The sequence below is a fragment of the Diadema antillarum genome, unplaced genomic scaffold (assembly GCF_040938485.1).
Source record: "Diadema antillarum isolate AM-2024a unplaced genomic scaffold, OU_Dant_1.0 seq00000783_RagTag, whole genome shotgun sequence".
Lineage (NCBI taxonomy): Eukaryota > Metazoa > Echinodermata > Echinoidea > Diadematoida > Diadematidae > Diadema > Diadema antillarum.
Genome location: NW_027271671.1, coordinates 2,090,908 through 2,114,938, shown reverse-complemented (window position 1 = coordinate 2,114,938; position 24,031 = coordinate 2,090,908). Strand labels below are relative to the sequence as shown.

General features: G+C 38.9%; 1 protein-coding gene across 1 annotated transcript in view; it reads right to left on the bottom strand.

Annotated features, from left to right (window-relative positions):
- Positions 1–12,547: 12,547 nt before the first annotated feature.
- Positions 12,548–24,031, bottom strand: part of LOC139739149 (transient receptor potential cation channel subfamily A member 1 homolog) — a 178,351-nt gene continuing 166,867 nt past the window's right edge. The window contains exon 24 of the mRNA XM_071649766.1: positions 12,548–19,458. Within this exon, the coding sequence (XP_071505867.1) occupies positions 19,363–19,458 (96 nt within the window). The 3' untranslated portion in view covers positions 12,548–19,362. The remainder of the gene's footprint in view (positions 19,459–24,031) is intronic.

The window sequence follows — 24,031 nt, the reverse complement described above, 5'->3', positions numbered from 1 at the left end:
GGTAATCTTTTGTTTCATATTACTGTAATAACGTTAATCAATTTTGTCATTACAAAGCATTTGTAAGCTTAAAATTCATTAAATTTGTCGAAAGACCAATGTTCCTTTTCATTTCAAATAAGGAAGGGATTTCATGAACTTATCTCAATCATTTCAGTTATTGTTTAACAGATGATTTCATCAACTTGCTACAAAATCAGAACTTGACATTGCACCGAATTCACAATCTTTCAGGTTTCCGTGACTTTTTAAGCGACCAGAAAGAGTTAAGCCCTGGCAAAGTTGTTAGCAGTCAATTTCATAGTTTTCTTTTTTAATTTAAAGTGAAATGTTCATTCTTACTTTGCTATCAAAATATCAAATGCAAGACTCAAAGTTGAAAATAACAGATGAGTGCCGAAAAGGCGACAAAGGTGACGAAATCGATTCAGGCCACATCACATTTTAAGTCGAATATCGGGCACCATTACGGAAGCGGATTTTCAAGAAGAGAGGCTGGCGCTTAAGTGTAGTGTCCTCGAAAGAACAATGGAACGTTGCAACGTTGAATCCCTGGAGCTCCGGCGGGATAGACGGTCAACGTCCCACTTAAAAGCGGACGGGGTTGAGCAGAGTGGACGAAGAGGCGAACTGTTATCTTCCAGCTTAATCCCCGGATTTCGACTGGATTGCTAAAGACGAATCGGAGCACGAGGAGATAAGCCTCTGATGTCTGTGTTCTGTTTTTGTTCTTGTCGTTGCTCTTCTTTACTCTGTGTGTGAGTGCGTGTGTGTATATGTGGGTGTGTGTGTGCACGCGCGTTTGCGTGTGGAACAGTTCCATCCCGTCGGCTTTTCAGAGAAGCGTTGACCGCCTGTCCCGCCGGAACTTAGGGGGAGCTAACGGTGGAAGCGGCGTTGTAGTTTCGGAGGCACTACACTTAAGCGCCAGCTTCCCTTCGGGCCACTCCGGTGCCGTAATTGTGCCCGATTCGACATCAACTCTCCCACACGACCACAGACAGGCATCCACACACACACACACACACACACACACACACACACACACACACATATTGGTTTCATTCAGCCGAAAAGGGTCACGGCTAATTTCTTTTGCAATGGGAGTAGTATCCATCGGATATCCAAAAATACCAAAGTCAGATATTTTATCCTGCACGGGGCCCCAGACAGTAGCTCCAAAGTGCTTTGCTTTCTTCTCTTCTTTGTCTTCATCTCTTCTTCTTAAATATGCGATCCTTCGTCTTTATTTTCGCGACAACGACAACGTCCTCCTCATTATCATTAGTTTTGCTGTTCTGGCAAACATTTTCCAGCGTATCGGCTACGTTCGATGTTAGAGCGGCGAGAGTGGAAGACATGCGGAATTGAGTCTGGGAAAGCGTAAGAACAGCGTAGCTAAAGCGGCCAACAGCGTTATCGAAGCAGGAATGAAGCGTCGTAGGAACAGGCCTTGATTTTATACGAGAGTTGAGAGTAGAGAACTTAGTGAGAGCGTCGTTAAAGCGGGAAGGTCGTGATTTGATCAAGAAAGCGGCGCAGCAGCGGGACTACGTCGGTTGTCTGGTTTAGACTACTTCCCGTTCTTGTGCCGCTGTTACTACGGTCAGAAAAACCTGGAATTGTTAACCCCATCCCGCGGTATTTACACTGTCACTGCTCTCTCCCCGTTTGAGCTACGATTCAAAATAGGTCAATCTTGATGGGGAGATGGGGAAGAAATTTTGAACCAGTGCAAAAATTTTTCCCGATCTGTAAAATTGCCAGATCCAACCCCATCACCCAAACGCTGCTGCTACGATGCTCCCAGTCCCCGTACACTTTTGCCGCTCTCTCCCGATCTGACAGATTGAATACAGTAGATCGGGATGCAGATCTTGATAGTGGAATATGTGGGGACACTTTAGGAACACTCCGTGTAGTCAGGTCTCTTAGTGAAATTACCGTTACACGGCGGATAAAAGCATCAAATTTGGCATACAGATTCCTTTAGGACTATTAAACAATATTAGAGTAGGAGCCCTCTGGAATTTTTCGATTTTTAGGGTGAAAATGCTAAATTTTGATATTTCTTTATAATTGCGTGAGTAACTGTCAGGTCGCTTAATGAAATTACCATTACACGACGGATAAAAGCATAATTTTTCTCACACGGATTCCTTTAGGACTATTAAACAATATTAGAGTAAGAGCCCTTTGGAATTTTTTGATTTTTAGGGTGAAAATGCTTAATTTTGATATTTCTTTATGATATGATATATACACTGTATTGCGCAAGTAATAGTCAGGTCGCTTAGTGAAATTACCAATACACGGCAGATAAAAGCATCAATTTTTTTTTTTTTCACACGGATTCCTTGAGGACTATTAAACAATATTAGAGTAGGAGCCCTCTGGAATTTTTCGATTTTTAGGATGAAAATGCTGAATTTTGATATTTCTTTTAATATAATTATGATATATATACTGTATTGCGTAAGTAATAGTAAGGTCGGCTAGTGAAATTACCATTACACGGCGGATAAAAGCATAATTTTTTTTTTCGCACGGATTCCTTTAGGACTATTAAACAATATTAGAGAAGGAGCCCTCTGGAATTTTTCGATTTTTAGGGTGAAAATGCTTATAATTTTGATATTTCTTTATAATAATAAATACTGTATTGCGTAAGTAATAGTCAGGTCGCTTAGTGAGATTACCATTACACGGCCGATAAAAGCATAGTTTTATTTCACACGGATTCCTTAGGACTATTAAACAATATTACAGTAGGAGCTCTCTGGAATTTTTCGATTTTTAGGGTGAAAAAGCTGAATTTTGATATTTCTTTATAATATGATATACTGTATTGCTTAAGTAATGGTCAGGTCGCTAGTGAAATTACCATTACAAGGCGGATAAAAGTATCTTTTTTTTTTCACACGGATTCCTTGAGGACTATTAAACAATATATTAGAGTAGGAGCCCTCCGGGATTTTTGTAGAAATAAACTAAAGAGATTAAATTTCAAAATGTCCGACACTTAATTGGCAAAACCTTCACATTTCATGTCATATGGGTGATACGATGACAGTATCTTACATTTGTTTTTGTATTTTTGGTTTGCTTTAGAACCTTGGCTTGAACATTGCGTTAAGAGCATTATATTCTTGTGTATACTGGGGGAGAGGTATAAGGGCAAAAGATGAGAGTTTTGGGACCTGATTTTTACTTAGTTGTTACGAAAATTCTTACCGCGTTCGTCATCACGGGAGTGCACTGTATCCACAAATAAATCTTACTGCACTGAACAATTATTTCAGTGTAAAATGAGTCTCAGAGCATGGGAGTAGCAGGGGTGGATCCAGGAATTCCGTGAGGGGGAGGGCGCCTTTACAAAATTAAAGGGGCGCATGCCCTCCCCCACCATTTTTTCTTTTTATTTTTGTTTTAACAAAGAATAGAAGGGGTTTGCCCGGTGCGCCTCCATGCACCCAGATCCGCCACTGAGAAGGAAAACTGTTTATTTTAGAAACTATCATCTGTCTGTTTAAACTGTATACAATTATATTTGATTAGTATATAATATATGTATATAATATTTGATCAGTAATTAGTTCTACCAACTCCATGTTTCAGATACTTTGATATTAATCGTGGTCTCAAGTTTGGTTTTATGTTTTCAGTTCCATGACAAATAAATCAATTCACAACAGATCTGAACTTATATGTTATCACATTCCCTTACTTACGCAATACAGTATATATATCATATTATAAAGAAATATTAAAATTCAGCATTTTCACGCTAAAAATCTGAAAATTCCAGAGGGCTCCTATTCTAATATCAATGAGTAGGTCCTATAGGGGATCACTTTTCCAAATTTGGTGCTTTTATCTGCTCTAACTAACGGTAAGCCCAAATGTTGACATTAAGCAACCTGACTAAGGGAATGTGATAACATATAAGTTCAGATCTGTTGTGAATTGATATATTTTGGAATTTGATTTCGTGTGTGTGTGTGTGTGTGTGTTTTCCTTAAAAATTGCAGGACTCTTACTCTAATGAGGAATCCGTGCGCCAAATTTGATGCTTTTATCCGCCGTGTATAAAGCAAGACGATAAAAAAGTACGCAACAGAACAAGCGAACCACCACTTTTTAAGTTGAGGGCCGCCCCCTTTGCCCTACCCTTCCCCAACCCGTTCAGAGACTTTACATTACGCAAGACTATAAACAATGCTCCTACCGCAATGTCCAAATTCAGGTTTTAAGCCAAACCAAAAATAAAGATATGTACTAATATTGTCATCGTATCACCTATCTATAAGTAATAGCACATGAAAAGTGAAGGGTTTGCCATAAGTGTTGGCCATTTTGAAATTTGATCTCGTTTGTGTGTGTGTGTGTGTGTGTGTGTATGTGTGTGTTTGCGTGTTTAGTCTAATATTGTTTCCTAGTCCCGTGCGCCAAATTTTATGTTTTTATCCCCCGCGTATAGAGCAAAACGAGAAAAAAAAAAGCAGCGAACAACCATTTTGTTTATATAAAGGGGGGGGGGGGGGTCCCGCCCATTTTGCCCTACCCCTCCCCCAGCAGTTCAGAGACTTTACATTATACAAGAATATAATGCTCCTAACGCAATGTTAAAGCCAAGGTTCTAAAGCAAACCAAAAATACAAAAACAAATGTAATATATTGTCATCGTATCTCCCATATCACATGAAAAGTGAAGGTTTTGCCAATTAAGTGTCAGCCATTTTGAAATTTGATCTTTTTAGTGTTTTTCTACCAAAATCCCGGAGGGCTCCTACTCTATATTGTTTACTAGTCCTCAAGGAATCCGTGTGAAAAAAAAAAGTTGATGCTTGTATCTGCCGTGTAATGGTAATTTCGCTAAGCGACCTGACTATTACTTACGCAATACAGTGTATTATATTACATCATAAAGAAATATCAAAATTCAGCTTTTTCACCTTAAAAATCGAAAAATTCCAGAGGGCTCCTACTCTAATATCAATGACTAGGTCCTAAGGGATCACCTCTCCAAATTTGGTGCTTTTATCCGCTCTGTAACGGTAAGCCCAAATTTTGACATTAAGCGACCTGACTAGTGGGGCCCCGTACAGCTATAACTGGTTTCGGTGTTTTTGATACCTCGTTGAGTACTACTTCCATTGCAAAAGAAATTGTAGCAGTGATTCTTTTCACTTAGAATAAAATAATACAGGAGCACTTTCCAGCTACTGGCTGGGGGTCCCTTAAAAAATAAAAATGACTGGATGGGTTTGTGTTTTAGGTATCTCAGCTGTTAATTCCACTGCCAAGGAAAATAGGCATGCATGACTTTTTTCACCTAAAAACGCTTAATTCATATGGGGCTATACCTGTCAAGGGCCCTGCATCCGGGACAATTTCGCACCTCTTTTAATCCAATTCTTTAACGCTGAAATTAATTTAGCAAAAATTTTGCCCGGATGACATGGTAGTTCAATGTCATGATCTTTTCATTCAAATTCACTTTGAAACATTCACATTACCTCTAACCTTAAACCTCTAAATTACACTTTTTAAACTGAGATCCTTATATAACACAAGCACCATTGCACTATCCGTTCATTCATAAATTCATAATGGTATAGTTACGTGATCACATGCTGCGCTCGTTCATTCAAATTGATTTCTGGGCATCTAATATAACATGTTCTGCAGTCAATTAAACAGATATGTTCATGCTTGACCTCTTTCCTTATTTTCTTTCATCGTAGTTATTGTTTTGTACGCATCATAACATTTCATGTTTTCGTATTCGTTTAAGAGACTTTGACAACAGTTTTTTTTTCAACGTGCTTATTGAATCCGAAGAAGTAAGAAGCCACAAATTATCTGGCCGTTACGAGCGCTTTATTACGAGCGGTCGGCCAGTTCCAGGAAGTCAAGGTTATGATCCTCAAATGTTTTTTTTTTTTTTTATAATTCTTTCTATGTCTTCTAGAGATATATGTCTGTATCTATTGTGCTGTCATGACTATAAAAAAAATGAAGTTAATCTGCATTACTGGTACACGTATAGGCCTATAATGACATGTATATGAAAGAGAAGGAGCGTTACAGAACAACCAAATCCAATTGTACTTGATAAAAAATATGACACTTTTACTGCTTTATAACAGTAATTTATAGATGAAACAAAAACACATATAGAAAGACACGTTGAAATGATCTCACCATTAAAAACAAAGAAATAGCATGATGTAAATTTGAATTTGACTGTCTTTCGCGAAATTTAATGACTGAAATACCCTTTTCGGCAAGTCAAGGCGAATTTGAATGAACGTAGGGTACCAGCCAATTTGAATACCCATTTTACGAATTCGAACCTTCTATCAAATGAACCGACAAAAGTGCGAAATTGGCTGGGAAAACCTAACTGGCTTTGATGTTTTGGGTATCTATGATGTAAACTAAGGCCTACTTCGATTGTAAAAGAAAAACTATGACTCTTTTCAGCTAAATGATGTCATAATAATTATGTGGGGGAGGGGCACTTTACGGCTACTGTACTGGGCCCAGTACAGGATGGAATGACTGGCTTATGGTCATCTCGGTTGTGCACTATACAAAAGTATGCTTCCTTTGCAAATTTCTTGGGTGTTTGCTACGATAGGACCCCGTATACAGGATAAGATGACTTGCTTTGGTGTTTGTGATATCTCTGCTCAGTAGGCCCTGATATTTACGTTACAAAAGAATTTGTAAGACCATTTTCAGCTGATTCACAGTACATGTATAATGGATGGGACACTGTGGAGCTACTGTCTGGGGCTCCGTACAGGATAAAATAACTGGCCTTGGTGTGTTGAATATCTCTGATAGGTACTTCTTCCAGTGCAAAAGAAATTACCCGTGTTTGGGGCTATACTGTCTGGGGCCCCGTATGGGATAAAATAATTGGCTTTGGAATTTTGGATATCTCTGATGGTACTACTTCCATTGCAAAAGAAATTAGCCGTGCCCCTTTTCAGCTGAATGAAACTAATGTGTGTGTGTGTGTAGGGGGGGGGGGGGGGGGAGAGGGGTCACTTTGGGGCTATTGTCTGGGGCCCCGTACAGGATAAAATAACTGGCTTTGGTGCTTTGGATATCTCTGATGGGTACTATACTTCCATTGCAAAAAAAAAAATTAGCCGTGACCCTTTTCGGCTGAATGAAACTAATGAGTGTGTGTGTGTGTGTGTGTGTGTGTGTGTGTGTGTGTGTGTGTGTGTGTGTAGGGGGGGCACTTTGGAGCTGCTGTCTGGGGCCTCTTACAGGATAAAATAACTGGCTTTAGTGTTTTGGATATCCCTGATGAGTATGCCTACTACTTCCGATTGCAAAAGAAATTAGCCGTGGCCCTTTTCAGCTGAATGAAACGAATGTGTGTGTGTATGGTGGGGGGGGGGGGCACTTTGGGGCTACTGTCTGGGGCCCCGTACAGGATAAAATAGCTGGCATTGGTGTTTTGGATATCTCTGATGGGTACTACTTAAATTGCAAAAGAAATAAGTCTTGACCCTTTTCAGCTGAATAATGTCAATGTGTGTGTGTGTGGGGGGGGGGGGGAGGGGGCAATTTGGGGCTACTGTCTGGGGCCCCGTGCAGGATAAAATAACTGGCTTTGGTATTTTGGATATCTGTGATGGGTACCACTTCCATTGCAAAAGAAATTAGCCGTGACCCTTTTTAGCTGAATGAAACTGTGTGTGTGTGTGCCGGGGGGGGGGGGGGGGGGGGCTCCTTTGGGGCTACTGTCCGGGGCCCCGTACAGGATAAAATAGCTGGCTTTGGTGTTTTGGATACCTCTGATGGGGACTCCTTCCATTGCAAAAGAAATTAGCCGTGACTCTATTCAGCTGAATAAAATCAATGTTTGTGTGTGTTTGTACGTAGGGCCTATGGGGGGTGGGGCACTTTGGGGCTACTGTCTGGGGCCCCGTACAGGATAAAGTAACTGGCATTGGTGTTTTGGATATCTCTGATGGGAACTACTTCCATTGCAAAAGAAATTAGCCGTGACCCTTTTCAGCTGAATAACACCATATTTGTGGGTCCCTTTGGGGCTACTGTCTGGGATAAAATAGCTGGCATTGCTGTTTTCATGATAAGTACACCCAAAGGAACAATATCTACCAACTTTTGTCCGTGACCCCCTTCGGCTGAATAAATCCATTTTTGGGGGCCCCTTTTTGTGGCCCCTAGGCGTAAGGTACAGGATGTGACTTGCCAGCAATTAATTTTATTGACCCTTGGCCACATTCTTATATGATGAGACCATCAAAAAGTGTGACCCTTTTCAGCTGAATAAATCTTCTGGGCCCCCGGTCTATTGACCTTAGGCATGTGCATCCAAAAGTTGATAGGCCTAACTTCATATATTTACACATACACATGCCAAGTTTCATTTGAATACCTGAAATGGTTCTTTAGATTACGTTGTCCACAAAACAGATGACGGATAGAAGGACGAACAGGAAGGCAACCCATAAACATAATGCCTCAGGTGACACTTCATGGTGGAGGCATGAAAAGCACTTCATATCAGTCACATATAAATCACACTGCTGACAGGAGTACAATATACAAATATACCAGGCCTGAGAGGCTCTGGTTGAAACTATGCGCATGAGGTGACTTCAGTAGCACTATTTTCTGAGGGGCGCAGCCCCGAAGAAAATAGTGCTACTGAAGTCACCGAAGGCACATAGTTTCAACCGGTGCGTCGAAAAAATGGCCTGGTATATTTGTTTTATATCCCTCCCAATGAATTTAAGAGTATTCGACTGCTGGTATTCTGTAATTTACCCCCTATTTTATGGCATCTTGCTTTACTCTTTTCAAGAAGATTGACAAGTCATTCACGCTCGGGAAAGCAGTTCAGCAGGAGGGCAGCGCGTACGCGTACTATAAAGAGACAACTGCGCGCTCAGCCGCTAAAGTGTACTCGGTGCATTAATATACTGGTACTAATGATGCACAGGATAGAGTGTGTTAGTGAAGGTGCGGCGCGCTCGAGAGTATTGACAATGGTGCGACATGCACGAGGCGCAGCCGAGTGCATGTTTGCAACCGTTGTCAATACTCGAGAGTGAGCCGCACCTTCACTAACGCCACGAAATAATCCTGTGCATCATTAGTTTTATAAAATGGGTCGAAAACTAACAGCATTATTCACGTACCTTTGTGGGTCAATACCAGTCAGCTACATGTAGCACTCGCTCAAAAGTCAAGATGTCCGAAGATGTTCGTCCCAAACATTTACGCACGTCGCACTCGGAAATCCCGCACACTCACCTAGTACTGTACGTACGTATAAGAGTATACGTACGCCACGTACTGTTATGCACAAGAAAGGCCGCCGGCTGTTGTGGCAGCCCGCGGCCCGAACTAGAAGTTGTTTACAGGATTGACAGCGCGTATAGTAGCGCGTGACGCACTTGTAACAACTGATTGAGTGCGCACTGCTAGTGTAAAACATTGTGACGTACGTCAGGCCAGGGAGGTGGAAGAGAGACTCTTCTTAGTGCTTACCTGAAGAAAATAATGCACGCACACGTGACTCATTTCAGCGCTTCCAATTGGCTACATTCTTGAACCCATTTTATAATGCTGTTTATAAAATGGAAGTTTGGGACGAACATCTTCGGACGTCTTGACCCACAAAGGTACGTGAAAAACGCTGAAAAATGATGTTAGTTTTCGAATTTTCGACCCATTTTATAAAACAAATGATGCACAGGATTATTTCGTGGCGTTAGTGTAGGCGTAGTGCACTCGAGGGTATTTACAATTGTGAAACATGCACGAGGCGAAGCCGAGTGCATGTTGCACTACATTGTAAATACCCGAGAGTGAGCTACGCCTACACTAACGCACTCTATCCTGTGCATCATTTGTATAACAACGTAAACATGCGCAAACTGCAAACTCACTACAGGCTTCATACATGCAAAACGCCTCCGATCTGTCAACAGTTGTACAAGTAGGCCCTACGTTGGTGCCGGTGATGTGCGTGCTCGAGCTGATCAACGATGTGACTGTGAGCTGCAGTTGATTGTGTTTTCTGTCGTCTTTCTAGCTGTCTGTACATGAATATGAACTATCATTTCCTGTTAAAAATGCAAGTATACATAGCATTCAGTAACATTGGGTAGCATTCAGTAACAGCACGAGTTAAAGCATCGAGTGCCACTGTAAATTCGTGTTCTAAACGTAAACAGTTAACATTAGACTCTAACTCGTTAGACACTGTAAAAAATAATTATTAGGATGAGATTACGGGAACTAGGGTCTACTGTTAAACAGGTAGAACTAACGTCAGGCTTAACTAGATCTAACTTGCGCTAACGTTAGAAATAATGGCATAAGCAGGCCTACTATCTACTGCAGTTTGTCATCTTTTGGGTGGGTCGCTCGAGTTAGTGTAGCATACTGCGAGACCAACTTAGTTTCAAACGGCGAAGCATGAACTCCCCAAACTTCGACAGTCCTACACTGGGATATAGGCATGATAGACACTACCTCAAATCTAGCATACCGTAGTAGGATCATACTTTGGGTAGCATTCAAATCCTTTAAATGACCTTCTATTGGCATATATCTCTAACTTAAACGGTTACGAGTCACGACACGCATCTTCAAAACCAGGGTCAAATGAGACTGGCCTAACCAACGTTCGTTAGATATAAGAATATATCTAGGCCTACGGTACGTCGAAGGGGGTACAGAATACCGGTTTTGCGTCATATAAATTAGCATATTGGTGCGTATAAGAGCCGCCGGAGGCGGCTCTCCCTTAGAGATGAATTTCAGCCCGAAGGGCTGAAATTCGTCTTTCCCGTCGTCTGGGGCCCCCAAAAAGCGCGGGAACGGAACGGCCGTCAAAAAGTAGGTTGACCACACAATTTTTATGAAAATTGAGTGGTTTCAGAGGAAAACTGCTCTAAATCAAGATAACTCGAGTAAATCGTCGATAAAGAAAATCGAGCCGATTTTGGCGGAACTACTTTAAACTTGATGACGTCATCACAGCTGACATCCTCCTTCCGTCATCTCTTTTCGACACAAGTCATTCACGATCAATCACACTACACACTAGTTTGGCAAGGCAGCGCGTATACGCGTATTGTCAAGAGACATGTGCGCACTCAACTGCTACACGTATTGTACACTGTACTAGTAAACATGCGCGCGTTCTGCAGACTCAATACGCGCTACCACTGCACACGTACGCATTATAAGCTGTTGTGTGTAGTATTGTTGTACGACTGCATAGAGTCAACATGGTGGGCTGTCAAGAGCACCCACACAGTGCGTAAGCTCTACTGTAAGCTAGCACCAGCAATTAGATAAGTGATTGTTTCCTAGTCTCACCTAAATTGCTGTCGATTTCTAGGATACGGACTATCCTCAACTTCTAAAAACGTGAGTATTCATCGTAAATTCGGGTAAATTTTAACGGCTAGTCTGGACTAGCATCGTCAGGATCTAGAACTACATTATTCGGGGGACACCCCCGAAACCCCCGAGAACAACGTAAGATACCACACTTCTCACCACACAGATCAAAGAAAACACACGTAAACAAATGTAATCGTCGACAGCCGAATCACGGACCGTATCGCAGATCGGATTAATATTTCAGATGGTTGCTATCGGCAAGCGTAATTACGCTCTTTTCAGAGCGATTTGCGCTCTCCGTGATTGGCTGCCGGTATTCTGTAATTTACCCGTTACACGTATTGAGTGTATGCGTGCCTTGTGGTTCTCGCCAGTGCCGTATATTAGGGAGCTTTAGATTTTCGACGCGCGGACGTTCAAAAGAAAAAAAACATGTTCTGAGCTTGCGCAGTAGCGCGCGTAAAGTCAATCTATTTTTAGCTTGCGTCGCCTGAGTTGTTTACTACGCGTACTGGGCTATTTTCACGTCCGCACAGTTTGCGACGTAGAGAGCTTCTTCATGCACTGATCATATGGGGGCGCGATTTTATTTTTTATACGTTGCGTCCCAGCGTAATCTAAAGCTACTTTTCCACACGACGCAGGGAGAGGAGAACGTCCAGCGCAAGCGTCGGCTCAAACGTCCGCGCGTCAAAATCTAAAGCTCCCTATTATAGATACGGCGCTGGTTCTCGCTAAGTGAAGGCGCCGCAATACCCATTCATTTGTACATGAAATCTCTCGCGAGGCGAAGGTGCTGCGATACCCATTCATTTACACGTGAAATATTTCGCGTCGCGACGCGAAGCAAAAAAGGTGCGAAAATCACCAGCGTGGTATAGTTTTTACCATTTCCCTAGGGAGTATAGTCTTTTTCGCGCACTTGTATGGTAGAATTATGTTTTGTTGTTTACAGTGCTCTCGACCAATCAGAGGACGAGATGCATTTTGTGAGGGATCACAGAAGTTTTATACATCTAAAGTAGTTCTACAAAACAAAACAGGCAGAGTCCAATCTTTTGAGAAATTAGATTTTTATTAGAAATTACAATAATTTGCAATGATAACGAAGTGAAAGTCATTTGTTTGAAAGAGTTTGCAATCCTTTATCAGCTTGCAGAGGGAATATGCATTTCTTGTACTCTGGAAAGCATTTGAGTGTAGATATTACATATACAAAATGTGAAGTATAGTTATATTAAAATAATATGTTATGGTTTATTGAGAAAAATAGTGATATATTCATATATCTTGGGCTTTATTGGTAAATTTTTACACTGTATATGGCAGGATGTCTTGTGATACAAGTGACCTACACATATACATCAACTGTGATAACTCAAGCATACAGGCTGTATTTTACATCATTGCTCCAAACGGTCAACAGTACCCTAGACACAAATAAGGTATCTTGCACGATTACAGTCAGTACATTGATCACATGTGCCAAATTTCAACTGAATTGCTCTGATAACAAAGTTAGTAGTTCTACTGGCAATATTTTCTGGGATTTTTTATGAAGAACTGCCATTAAGGTGTTTTGCACATCTCCCTTTGCTAGCAGTCAAACATGCCAATCTTACGTCAATTGCTCAAAAACTTGAGGGAGTACAAATAGTTTGATCCACAAGCTTCTGCAGTGGAGTGATCGATGGACTGTCATGGCCATCCGACCTCAGAGTGACTCCTATACTCCAATGCACACACAATATGAGTGGGTGGGGGTATAATTACAACTCGAGCAGATGTAACAGCCTTGACTAGTTGTGACCTTAACTTTGACTTTGACCTTTCTTCAATATAATTTCATGCACATAATTTTCTCCTAAATTTTAGCCTTTCTACTCTTTTTGTCAATAATCTTTGTCCTCTGAAATTCTAGTCAGTCAGTCAGTCTATACCTCATGTTGTACACTTGGCCAGATACCATGGAACATGATACTACTGAACATCTTTTTCTTTTAAACAACCATGAGAACAGCATCTAGGATGGACAGACATGGACAATCTGAAAACATATTGCCTCCAGCTTTTGGTTGGTGGCACATAAATCAGATACCCTAAAGAAGTCTAACATTCTTTCAAATATGGACATTATTATTAGTAGTTCTGCAAGCTGGTAAAAGCTGAGTTATCACACCATCATTATATGTAGGCCACCATTATAAGAATACAGTTTATGAAACATGGCTTCTAGTTTGAAGGCAGTGTAATTCCTGAAGTACATACAATGAAAACAAAGTCTACACACAATATACTCTTAAAAACTGACACTGAAATACAACTACTTTTCTATGGAGACTTATGATACACTACCAACACGGTAAAGGAATGCAATTACACTGGAGTTGGCCTTTAGAAGCACTATGAAAATAACTTTATCCCAAAATCATTTGATAATTTGAATACCAGCAACCATAATGAGATTGATCCTGTAAAAATTATGTTATCTCTCAGATACAGCCAAACTGTGATATGGAATAAAATTCCCCTTGTATACGTTTTGCCATTATTAACTCTCTTTTTCTTCTACCTTATTTTCAGGTGCAAGCATTAACCTTGAATGTAATATCTCACAACAAATGAGGCCAGGACATGTACATAACTATTTTCCCTAAAGAAATATAAATACATGTCACTAAGATACAGTGTATAATTTCTTCTGTGAACTGTAGAAGTGGACATTTTTGCAGGGGTTGAAATTTTTCTGCATTTTGCGCAACCAGAAGCTAGTGTGAAAAAAAAAAAAACAGACATGAAAAAAGTTTTGCCTGGCATATATTCCAGCCATTGATGTCTTGATTCCGCAGAATTAAAAACATGCCAAACTCGTCTAACTGGGTCTAGCATGAAAAATTACTCTTTTGCAAAAAATGTCATAATGTATATAATCATATTTTATTTCTGTGCTCCCTGTTGATTATTTTTGACAGTTGACATTTGCTGCATATTCACAAGCAGCAGTTGTGATTTAGCTTCAATGAATTAACAGTCAAATAATAATTTTTTTTTTTCTTTTACAAGAAAAATGATAGCGGAGAACGGACTAAATGAAAAAAAAAAGTGGCAGTGTTTCTATTTTTTTTAAGAATCACATGTCTTTTCTGGTTTATCAACATTTTTCAATATTAAATAAATGAGGTACTTGAAACTCCTGGAGTGTATTTCTTTGGTCCAGAAACTTACATGAATAATCAAAATGGTACACATTACTGTATATGGCGTATACACATAGTTCATAAGAACTTTAGTTGGTGTAAATGTCTTCTTCAATCAGTAATCGGTAGGCATCCTTCACTAAATAGCCAGCTGCTACCAGCAGCATGCAATATTACTATGTACAGGAAACACAAACATGATTTCACTACATTCATAGTAAACTTCGAGAAGATGTGTGCCCCACACAACAGTCAAATACTGAGTATATCTTGTACGTCTTTTGTGTAAATTCTGCATCCCCTACCCTTAAGGATGAATCCTGATAAATCGGATTACAATGTAGCTTGAAGAAGTAATGCCTTTAAAGGCTTTACTTCAACATCAACTGGACTATCCATGGGACTGCACTGAAACCATTTCCCCATACATAAATGGACGGTACTACAAAAGTGTTACTTCAGCTAAAGAAGGTCTGCCACAAACATTTTTATCCTGTGTAATATTCAAGCATATTTGTTTTTGAAAACATGTATGAATGATTCTTTTAAGTCTGATATTCTCTACTGGGAAGAGTATCTACATGTGATACCATTTGTGACCCTGGATTAAAAGAAAAAAAAAATGCCAGACATTGACTGGTAGTTGGGAACATATTTTGAAAGAGCACACTCTAAGCTAAATAATGGAAGGAAAATGCACATCCTAGAAAAGTGTCTCTTGAAAAAAAGAAGCTTTAAAGTTCAGGGTCCATTCAGGTGCTTATCTCACCAAGCTCTAATCCTGTGTAATTAATGAGACAAAAACATGATGTTAAACTCCATAGCAACTGCAATGAAGGTATTATAAGATCTTGCTAATATTTTGTACATTCTATAAACACATCATATCTATGACTAATGCAAACTTTCAAAGCAGTAGAATCATCCTTTTGACAGTCATTATTGAGTTGAAAGTCAAGAGTGTGTAAAGGGTTTTTCAGAAATGAAAAGAGTTCTCTATGACATACTTGATCACACCATTTTACCAAAAAAAAAGGTATTCTAGACAAAACTGCAAAATCAGAATTTTCCATTCATTGTATGATCCAAAACTTCAGAAGTATGAAGATTTGTTCTGCCACAAAATAAAAAAAAAGTAAAGATTGACTTGAAAATATACTAGGTTCATCCCTTGGGGTCCCAACCAAGTAGTGTAGCTAAGGTGCCTAATCAGGCTACTATTGCCACTGCATGAAAAGTTTACCGAAAAAAAATTATCTAAATGCAATTCCACTTTAATGCAATACTTCTATATATGGAAAAGACCTTCACTAAAATAGCAAAAATCAAACAAACAAACAAACAAAACTAAGGGTGGTATTCTGAAATCTTCCTAAGTTTCTTCTTAAGTCGGAAACTTAGGAAGTGCCTCGGAAAGACAAAATTGGTATTCTGAAATTTCTTCCTAGGAACTTCTTAATGCAAATCAGGCCATCCTTATCCCCGAAATGCTGTATAAGGAACCAACCAATGAAAAATGCATATTTCTTATGACGTAGGGGTAAATACACGCGCACGCGGCATGTTCCCTTTCTCATGCCCAATTCGCACATCGAAGTACATGTTGCGCGCAGTGAATGACATGCACCTATCACGATGTTTGCAGCTTGCTATATCTTAACAACGTACTTTAGGACAGGGGTGGAGTTTTCCTAAATATCTTCCTAAAATTCTTTCCTGAGTGCATTCTAGAATACCAACTTCTTCCTAAGTCAGAAATTTGCATACTCCCGCCCCCTCCTTAAGTTTCTTCCTATAAGTTTAGGGAAAAAAACTTAGTAACAAACTTAAGAAGATTTTTTTTTGAAAAAAACCCTGACTTAGGAAGACATTTCTTTCTAGGATGGATTTCAGAATACCACCCAAAAACAGCAACTTTGGCCAACACCCTGGACCTCCATAAAGGCCATCTGAAATACTTGAACAACTTTGCAAGGGACACAGTATTGAAATAAAACTTTACAAAGACAACAAATTTTGCCTTTCTCACAAAAGGAACACATTAGTCCTGTACCCTTCAGTGAAGATGTGACATGCTGTTATTGCATAGTTCACAGATCATGTGATGCAGATTATGAACTAATATTGACTGATGTAGTCATATCCTTATAAAGGATAGCTCTTTCATGCAGCACCATACCTTTCAGATGCGCGTCATGTTCTCAGTTTCAAAACACACAACCCTAGTGTTTTTGAGGCTATGTATAGTGATCGCTTTCACAATAACTGCATTTTCCATTTCATAACACAAAAACTTGAGTTCATCCTGATGCTTCTTTGTATGCACATGTATAATAGACAATGATCTGATGAAATAGCTATTACTCTGTGTAAATAAACATACAATTTGTGACAGTGTGGTTGCATTAAAAAATATCTATTATCATTGTTCCTAAGAGAAAAGCCATGAGGTAGTGTCATAATCACATTGCATATTTTCCATACATATTTTTACATTCATCATTTCTTTGAACGCTATTTTTTTATTTCACTACTTTTGTCAATACCTGCTTGCTGCTATTAAATTTGATACAAAGTACAACTCTGAAAAGATGAATGTCACAATAACACTCTCATTTATATGTTTGCCACTGCAGATATATCATAAACACCATGATCTCGTGCTGAACAAGCTATCGAAATAAATTGTCACTTTTTGAAACTACTCATCACAACATAGGTAGGTGAATATCAAATAGAAGGATACTTTCTAAAATCCCTTCATACCTGCTCCGAGAGTTATGATTTAAAATCATGTGAATGGTATAATAACTTTGTGACTCTAACATCTCAATTGGTGTATATGTCAAACTTCATAATAACTACATCTTATGACATGATAAACTTCATTCAATCTAACATTGCTTTGCCTTGTTCTTTAGTAGATTTCTACAAATTTATATCAGCTTTGGTTGTGTCTTGAGTAGTATCATGGTGTGGCATAACCAGGAGAAAAGTGTTTTCATAAAAACATTAACACACGCACACATACACACAGACAAAATAGACCTTTGACTTTCATTTACTTGCAACATACAGATGTGCTGAATATGATTGTAACTGTGTCTAATTTTTCTCATATATACATTGTATAGCAGGTAACTGACTAAAAGGTCTCAAAATACTTCACATAGGGTAACAAGAAACCTGGGGGTCACACGCTCATCTGAATACTGCAAGTTCATCTTCCATGCATTCTTGCAGACTAATACCTCAGAACATTGAAAACTTTGGGGTGGGGCAGCTTTGAGGGCTTCTATTGGGGCATGGTACCATTTGTATTTACCATCACACAGCTAAAAATACCTGTCAAGTACACTGTATATAGAAAGTTTGACTGTGCAGTTTGAAAAAAAGACTTATAGCTCTATCACTTGTGATTCTAGAGAATAATATTTTTGAATATTCCTCAAGGATAGCACGGTGTCCATTTAAGCAAATTGAGATCCTATCCCCCTAGAAATGCTGTACCTGCAAAGTTGGTGAAAATCCTTCATACTATTTTCAAGAAGATGAAAATGTACAATTTAGGCCTGCATTTGGATCCCTACCCCTCCAGGCCCTAAGGAGGGAGGGGGGCTACCCCTGGATCTATAATATTGATCTTATTAATAATGATATTTTTCAAATAATGCTTTCAAAGGCAAATGACTTATAAACCGAATGAACTTTTACGTTTTGATAGTTTGCCCCGTTGATGGCTAATTGTACAGGATCACTTTAAATCCATGTTGAGGTCCTGCTAGCATGATTCAAGCTTGCTGTTTATGAATGTACAATGTACTTTGGGCAAGTCACATGACCATGAAATAACCATGGCATTGCAAACCACAAAATATCAGTATGACATTCACAATGCGGGTGCATTTAACAAATGTCCCATGGAAAAAATACACAACCAAAACCCAAAATGAACTGAATTGATTTTCATTTCCATTGACTTGTACCTGATTGTAACTCCTATGCAGCAGGGACATACATGTACTGTAGTCATATGACTAGTTAAACCTGACTTCTCCATAAAATGTTTTGCTATCCCGTCTTTTTCTCTTTAATGTTCCATGTGTAAGAGGAACTGTATGCACCATATATTTAACAAGATTTATATTTTTTGCAAATTTTGCAAGTCTGGTGATTGTCGTGAATATAAAAACACACACAACAAAATTAACTTCGATCCTGACATGAAAACAATGTGCATGCAAAGATTTTTCCCTTCATTACTACACTCCACGATCATGAATATAACCACTCGCGAAATTGTGGAGAAATCTCAATTTGTGAAAAATAAGACTCACTAAATGAATTGTATCTGGCTTAGGTATGTATGTTCCTCAATATAACTTTGCCAATAATCTGCATGTAGCCCTAACATCATGCAAACAAAGCCCCAATCAAGCTCCATGTGTGCACTACTAAACATAGGTCATTTGCTCCTACGCTCAGCATGCAGCCATGTGCTGCAGCAAGTTCTGCAGCTGTCTCCATAGTTTCAATAACAACCATTAATGACATCCTGCTTGCCGCCATTACAATGCACAAACACATGTAAACCAATTTCATTAGAATATAAGCGGTGTATTCTTTATTCAATATAGTGTTTCTCATTGCAGTGTTCCCCTACTCCCCTATGTTCTCTATTGAGCCTGTCTCACTTATTTGAATATCACTGTGGTTGATAAGGGCGGTAAGCATACTTTCCATGCGGTCATTCTGAGACATAACCTGCTTCAGGCGGGTACTTGAGGTTTATGACCGTGTCTGACATAGTCTCCTGATTGGCTCGAATCTCTGCCAGCTCTCCCTGGATAGACAAAGATTGGAAAGGAAAATGGATCAAACATTATTCAAAGCTAAAATGCAGGATGCAAGCTCTAATTTGCACTCTGATACACTCCTTATGAGCTTAAAAGAGGAGTGAAGTGGTGTGCAAGAAAACCGTCTGGCTATAAGTAATCATTAAAGTGAACTTAAGGATGACTGAGACTTCAAATCTGCGAAATGAGAATCTGAATAAGATCACCTGAACTTAACTACTCTTAAAAAGGGGTTGTTATTTATCACTGTATAGCTTGATTACCTCTAACATGTAAAAGAAAACAAGAAATGAAAGACACATTTACTTACTTGTGAGCCAGGGTCTACTTCCCACCCCCCTTCCCCATTAAGCTGGATGCTCTTTTCAAGTCATGAAGCTCTTGTATGAAATGATTGTGTGCTTTGAGAAGAATCTTATCCAAACACTTCTGAAAACACATGAAAGAGAAGCCAATTGTTACTGCAGGTTTTGTGGAAAAGAATGTCATTGCCAAATTGTATCACTATACATGTCTATTGCAGAAAGGCAAAGACTGTAACTATATTGTTTTTCCACCAGGAACATGCATTTTTCTGCCCTCAGCAACTGCAATGCTATTTGCAAGGTTGCCATGCCTGCTACAGTGACCATAGGCAAGCCAGTTTGCAAATTACCCCTTCTGAAAATAATCAATAAAAAAAAAGACTTTGTGAGTGAACTTAAAGGCATGGTTGACCTCAGATCATGAAAATAACTCCTGTCAGATTCATTGACCCAGAAAAATCTACAAAGGGAATTTTTAAATGATTGTACAAACAACGTAACCCTTTATGGCTTTTAACTGAAAGTGAACTTTAAATCTCGATAGGGGCCACTTTGGCTTTTGTCAAAATAGCTGTCTGGATAGCTGTCCTAGGCAGCACCCTTCTTGATGCCCATTAAATATCAATGCAGTATAGTTTGGCTATATGTATGCCAAATTTGGCAATCTTGGAAGAATTTGAACCCAACAGTCCCTTGCCCTCTACTTTGTTGGCTGGTAGCATTGAAAGATATGGGGGTGGGGGGTTCTGGGTGGCCACAGACAAGTCAGAAAGGCTTTCCTCCCTTTCTTGACGGAGGGCAGAATTAAAACAATAGATAAGTATTTTTTTTCTTGCACAAGAGAGCTGCCTTGTGGTTGTGTGGCAATTTGCCTAGTTTTGTTACATGTAGTTATTAGTTATCTTTTTGTTTTATGAAAAGACCGCTATTACAACAATTCAATTTGGTATTTGTCTTAAAAGTCACAATACAGTCAATCTCGCTTACCTCGACGTCGGATTAGCCGAATATCACTTACCTCGGGGGCAAAATGAAAGTCCCGATTGTTCCTATGGAGTTTCCGTGTAATAAAACTCGCGTAGCTCCAAAAAACTAACTCGAAGTTCGGTTACCTCGAAGGGAAATCTAATGTCCCGATCTTAATTAACTTATTGTTTTTCCCAGCATGTTGCTCAAATCGAAATTGCAAACATCACTCGGCATTTCTGGTCAAGCGCGCGTGGACAGCGAAGACATGTTACAAATCTTTTCACATTCGATTGTAAATATTTTGAGACCAGAATGACCGTGCACCCAAAGAAATACCCGGTACACAGCTGACAAGAAAAATCCCCAACACCTACCTACAGCTGTACACATGTACACGGTATGCACATAGCACCCATGCCAATGGAGTGCTTACGATAGCACTACCCTCTGCCCCATCATCTTCTTTTCTTTAACTACTGTGTTCTGACTTGCAATTGTGATAGTCATGCCGTGCGCACAGATTTCTTAACCGCCGTGGCGCACCTGCTTAGGTGTTGACAGTTATATTCTTTAGCATTAATCATGGTCCATTGTCCAAACATCAATCTCCTGCGTAGTGCTTTTTTACTTTTTTCCTTTCACAAAGTTTGTTTCATCAATACTCCTCCAAATAACGCAAGCACTGAATACTTTTTTTTCCCCCAGCAATGTGATTATGAAAATAGTGTGGTATATGATCTGGAAGTATAGGCCTAGCATAATAAAGAATAGAATAGACAGGGCTCTACACTAACTTTTATTTTTGGTGGCCTGATTGGGCCACCAATATCATTGATTTTTGTTTTTTGGTGGTCAAAAAAAAAATCAAGAAAAACATAAGAAAAACTAAATCAGTCCTACTAAGCACAGAAAACAAATATTAAGCATTATTGAAGTGATACAGATACCAATGTCTAAAACGAATGAACAGAAAATTCAATCATCTTACCGTTATTCTGAGTTCTAAGATTTAGCAAATAGGCTTAGAGATTATTATAAAAGTTGATGCCTATATAGGTGGTCAAAACTTACATCTGAAATGAGAAAGAGGGAGCATTTGCAGATATTTGTAAACATCCGACATTTGTTTTAGCATTGTAAAGAGCCGAATATTACCGTTAATCATTTTCAAATGTAAAAGCAAACGACCGATATTCATTTTAGCATCTTACGGAGCTCAATGTTATCCTTATTCATTTCCGAACGTGAGAGCAAACATCCGCTATCTATTTTAGCATCTAACTGAGCGGATTGATACCGTTGATCATTTCCAAATGTAAGAGCAACAATCTGTTATCTATTTTAGCATCGTACGGAGCAGAATATTACTGTCATTCAATTCCAAATTTAAAAGCAAACATCAGACATTTATTTTATTATCGTACGGAGGCGAATGCTACTGCTGTCCACTTTCGAAAGTGAAATGAATCATGACAATTATTTTATCATCATACTGAGCCAAATGTTACTGTTTTTCATTTTTGAACGTCAAGGCAGATATTAGAAATTAATTTTACCATCAAACGCAGCTGAATGTTACCGTTTATTCATTTCGAAATGTAATAGCAAATATCCAATATCTATTTTAGCATCGTATGAGGCTGAATGTTACTGCTATTCACTTCCAAACATGCCAAACGTAAAAGCAATCATTCGACATGTATTTTAACATCTTCCGGAGCTGAATTTTATTGCTATTTACTTTCGAACATAAAAGCAAACATCAGACATTTATTTTATCAGCGTACAGAGTTGAATATTATTGTTACTCATTTCCGAACGTCAGAGCAAACATCGAACATTAATTTTACCCTTGAATGCAGCAGAATATTACTGCTATTCACTTCCGAACATTCCAAAATTCAAAGCAGACATCTGACATTTATTTTAGCATCTTACGGAGCCGATTGTTACTGCTGTTCATTTTCAAAAGTAAAAGCAAACATGTGACTTTTTTTGATTGCCCGATTGGCCACCAAAATCTTTATTTCTGAAATCTTGATTTCAATTTCGATTTTCATTTAATTCATACATGAAGAGTCAATTCAATTCCAATTGACAAGCATGCAAACAATCGGTAGGCACTATATAACAGATACCATGTTGAACATTGATAAACGTCGGATAAGTTGAAAATTTGACAGTCCCGACTAATTCGAGGTATGCGAGGTTGACTGTATATAGTATTAATATTGTATTTCAGTTTACAGCATTTTCCATGATTAGAATGTTGCACTGATTTTGTGTAACCAAGGAGGTTTAAGAGAATGGAGTCACAACCATCTTTAATATTTCCTTTGCTAGATGTTCAATGCTGCTGCTCAAAAATATTTCAAGCATGTGCCAAACAGGATCTGCCACGCAAATAGGAAGACAATTGACTCGTGTCTGATTGCATAATCACCGGCCACTTTCTAAGGAAGATATGTCTTTGGGATGGTAATTACTTTTTGCTATCCCTTCTTATAAAAGGTAGGTGGTACAGACACGAGGATGTGCGAATAGAAATTGCGCAAAAAAATGCTGAAATAAAGATAAAAATTACTCGACTGGGCATACCTGGGCACAAATCTGATATATCTATCAATAAAGAATTCCATATCAGTTTTATTCGTCGGAAATAAGTGAAAAAGTGATAAAACCGGCTTTCCAGATGGTACACTTTTAAACATTTTCACATGATACAGCTCTGATTTACACTTTTGCACAAATTTCTGCATGGGATTGACTTTTGTTTTACATGCTTTATCATTAAGTGAAATTTCATTTCATTTAATAAATAAATAAGTAAAATATGGCCAATATTATGTTAACATTCAAAATGAATATTCAGATTGCTCAGCAAGACGGCGGCGTCGAACATCGATCATCAAAGGCACAAATGCACCTGTGAAATTCTTTTGTACATCAATAGAACTCTGACAACTGTTTAAATAATTACAGCCAGTTGGAACTCCAACAGTTACTCGTACAGGGGACCTCCGGATGATTTTCAGACTTTTACATTTGAACAACCATAAATTAGTTAAAATGAGTACAGAATTTCAGAATTCATAGTAATTGGAATGAGGAATGAGAATGTTTTCAAAATCTAAAACAAATTGTATTGAACAAGGATGATGACATGGCAGCCTAACTATAAGAATGCATGAGTTGGGGCTCAAGGAAGCAGAACAAAAGAAGAAGGCATGCATAGATTCTTCACAGGTGAACTTGTTGAGCAAGCGGTATAGTAATGGAATTACAC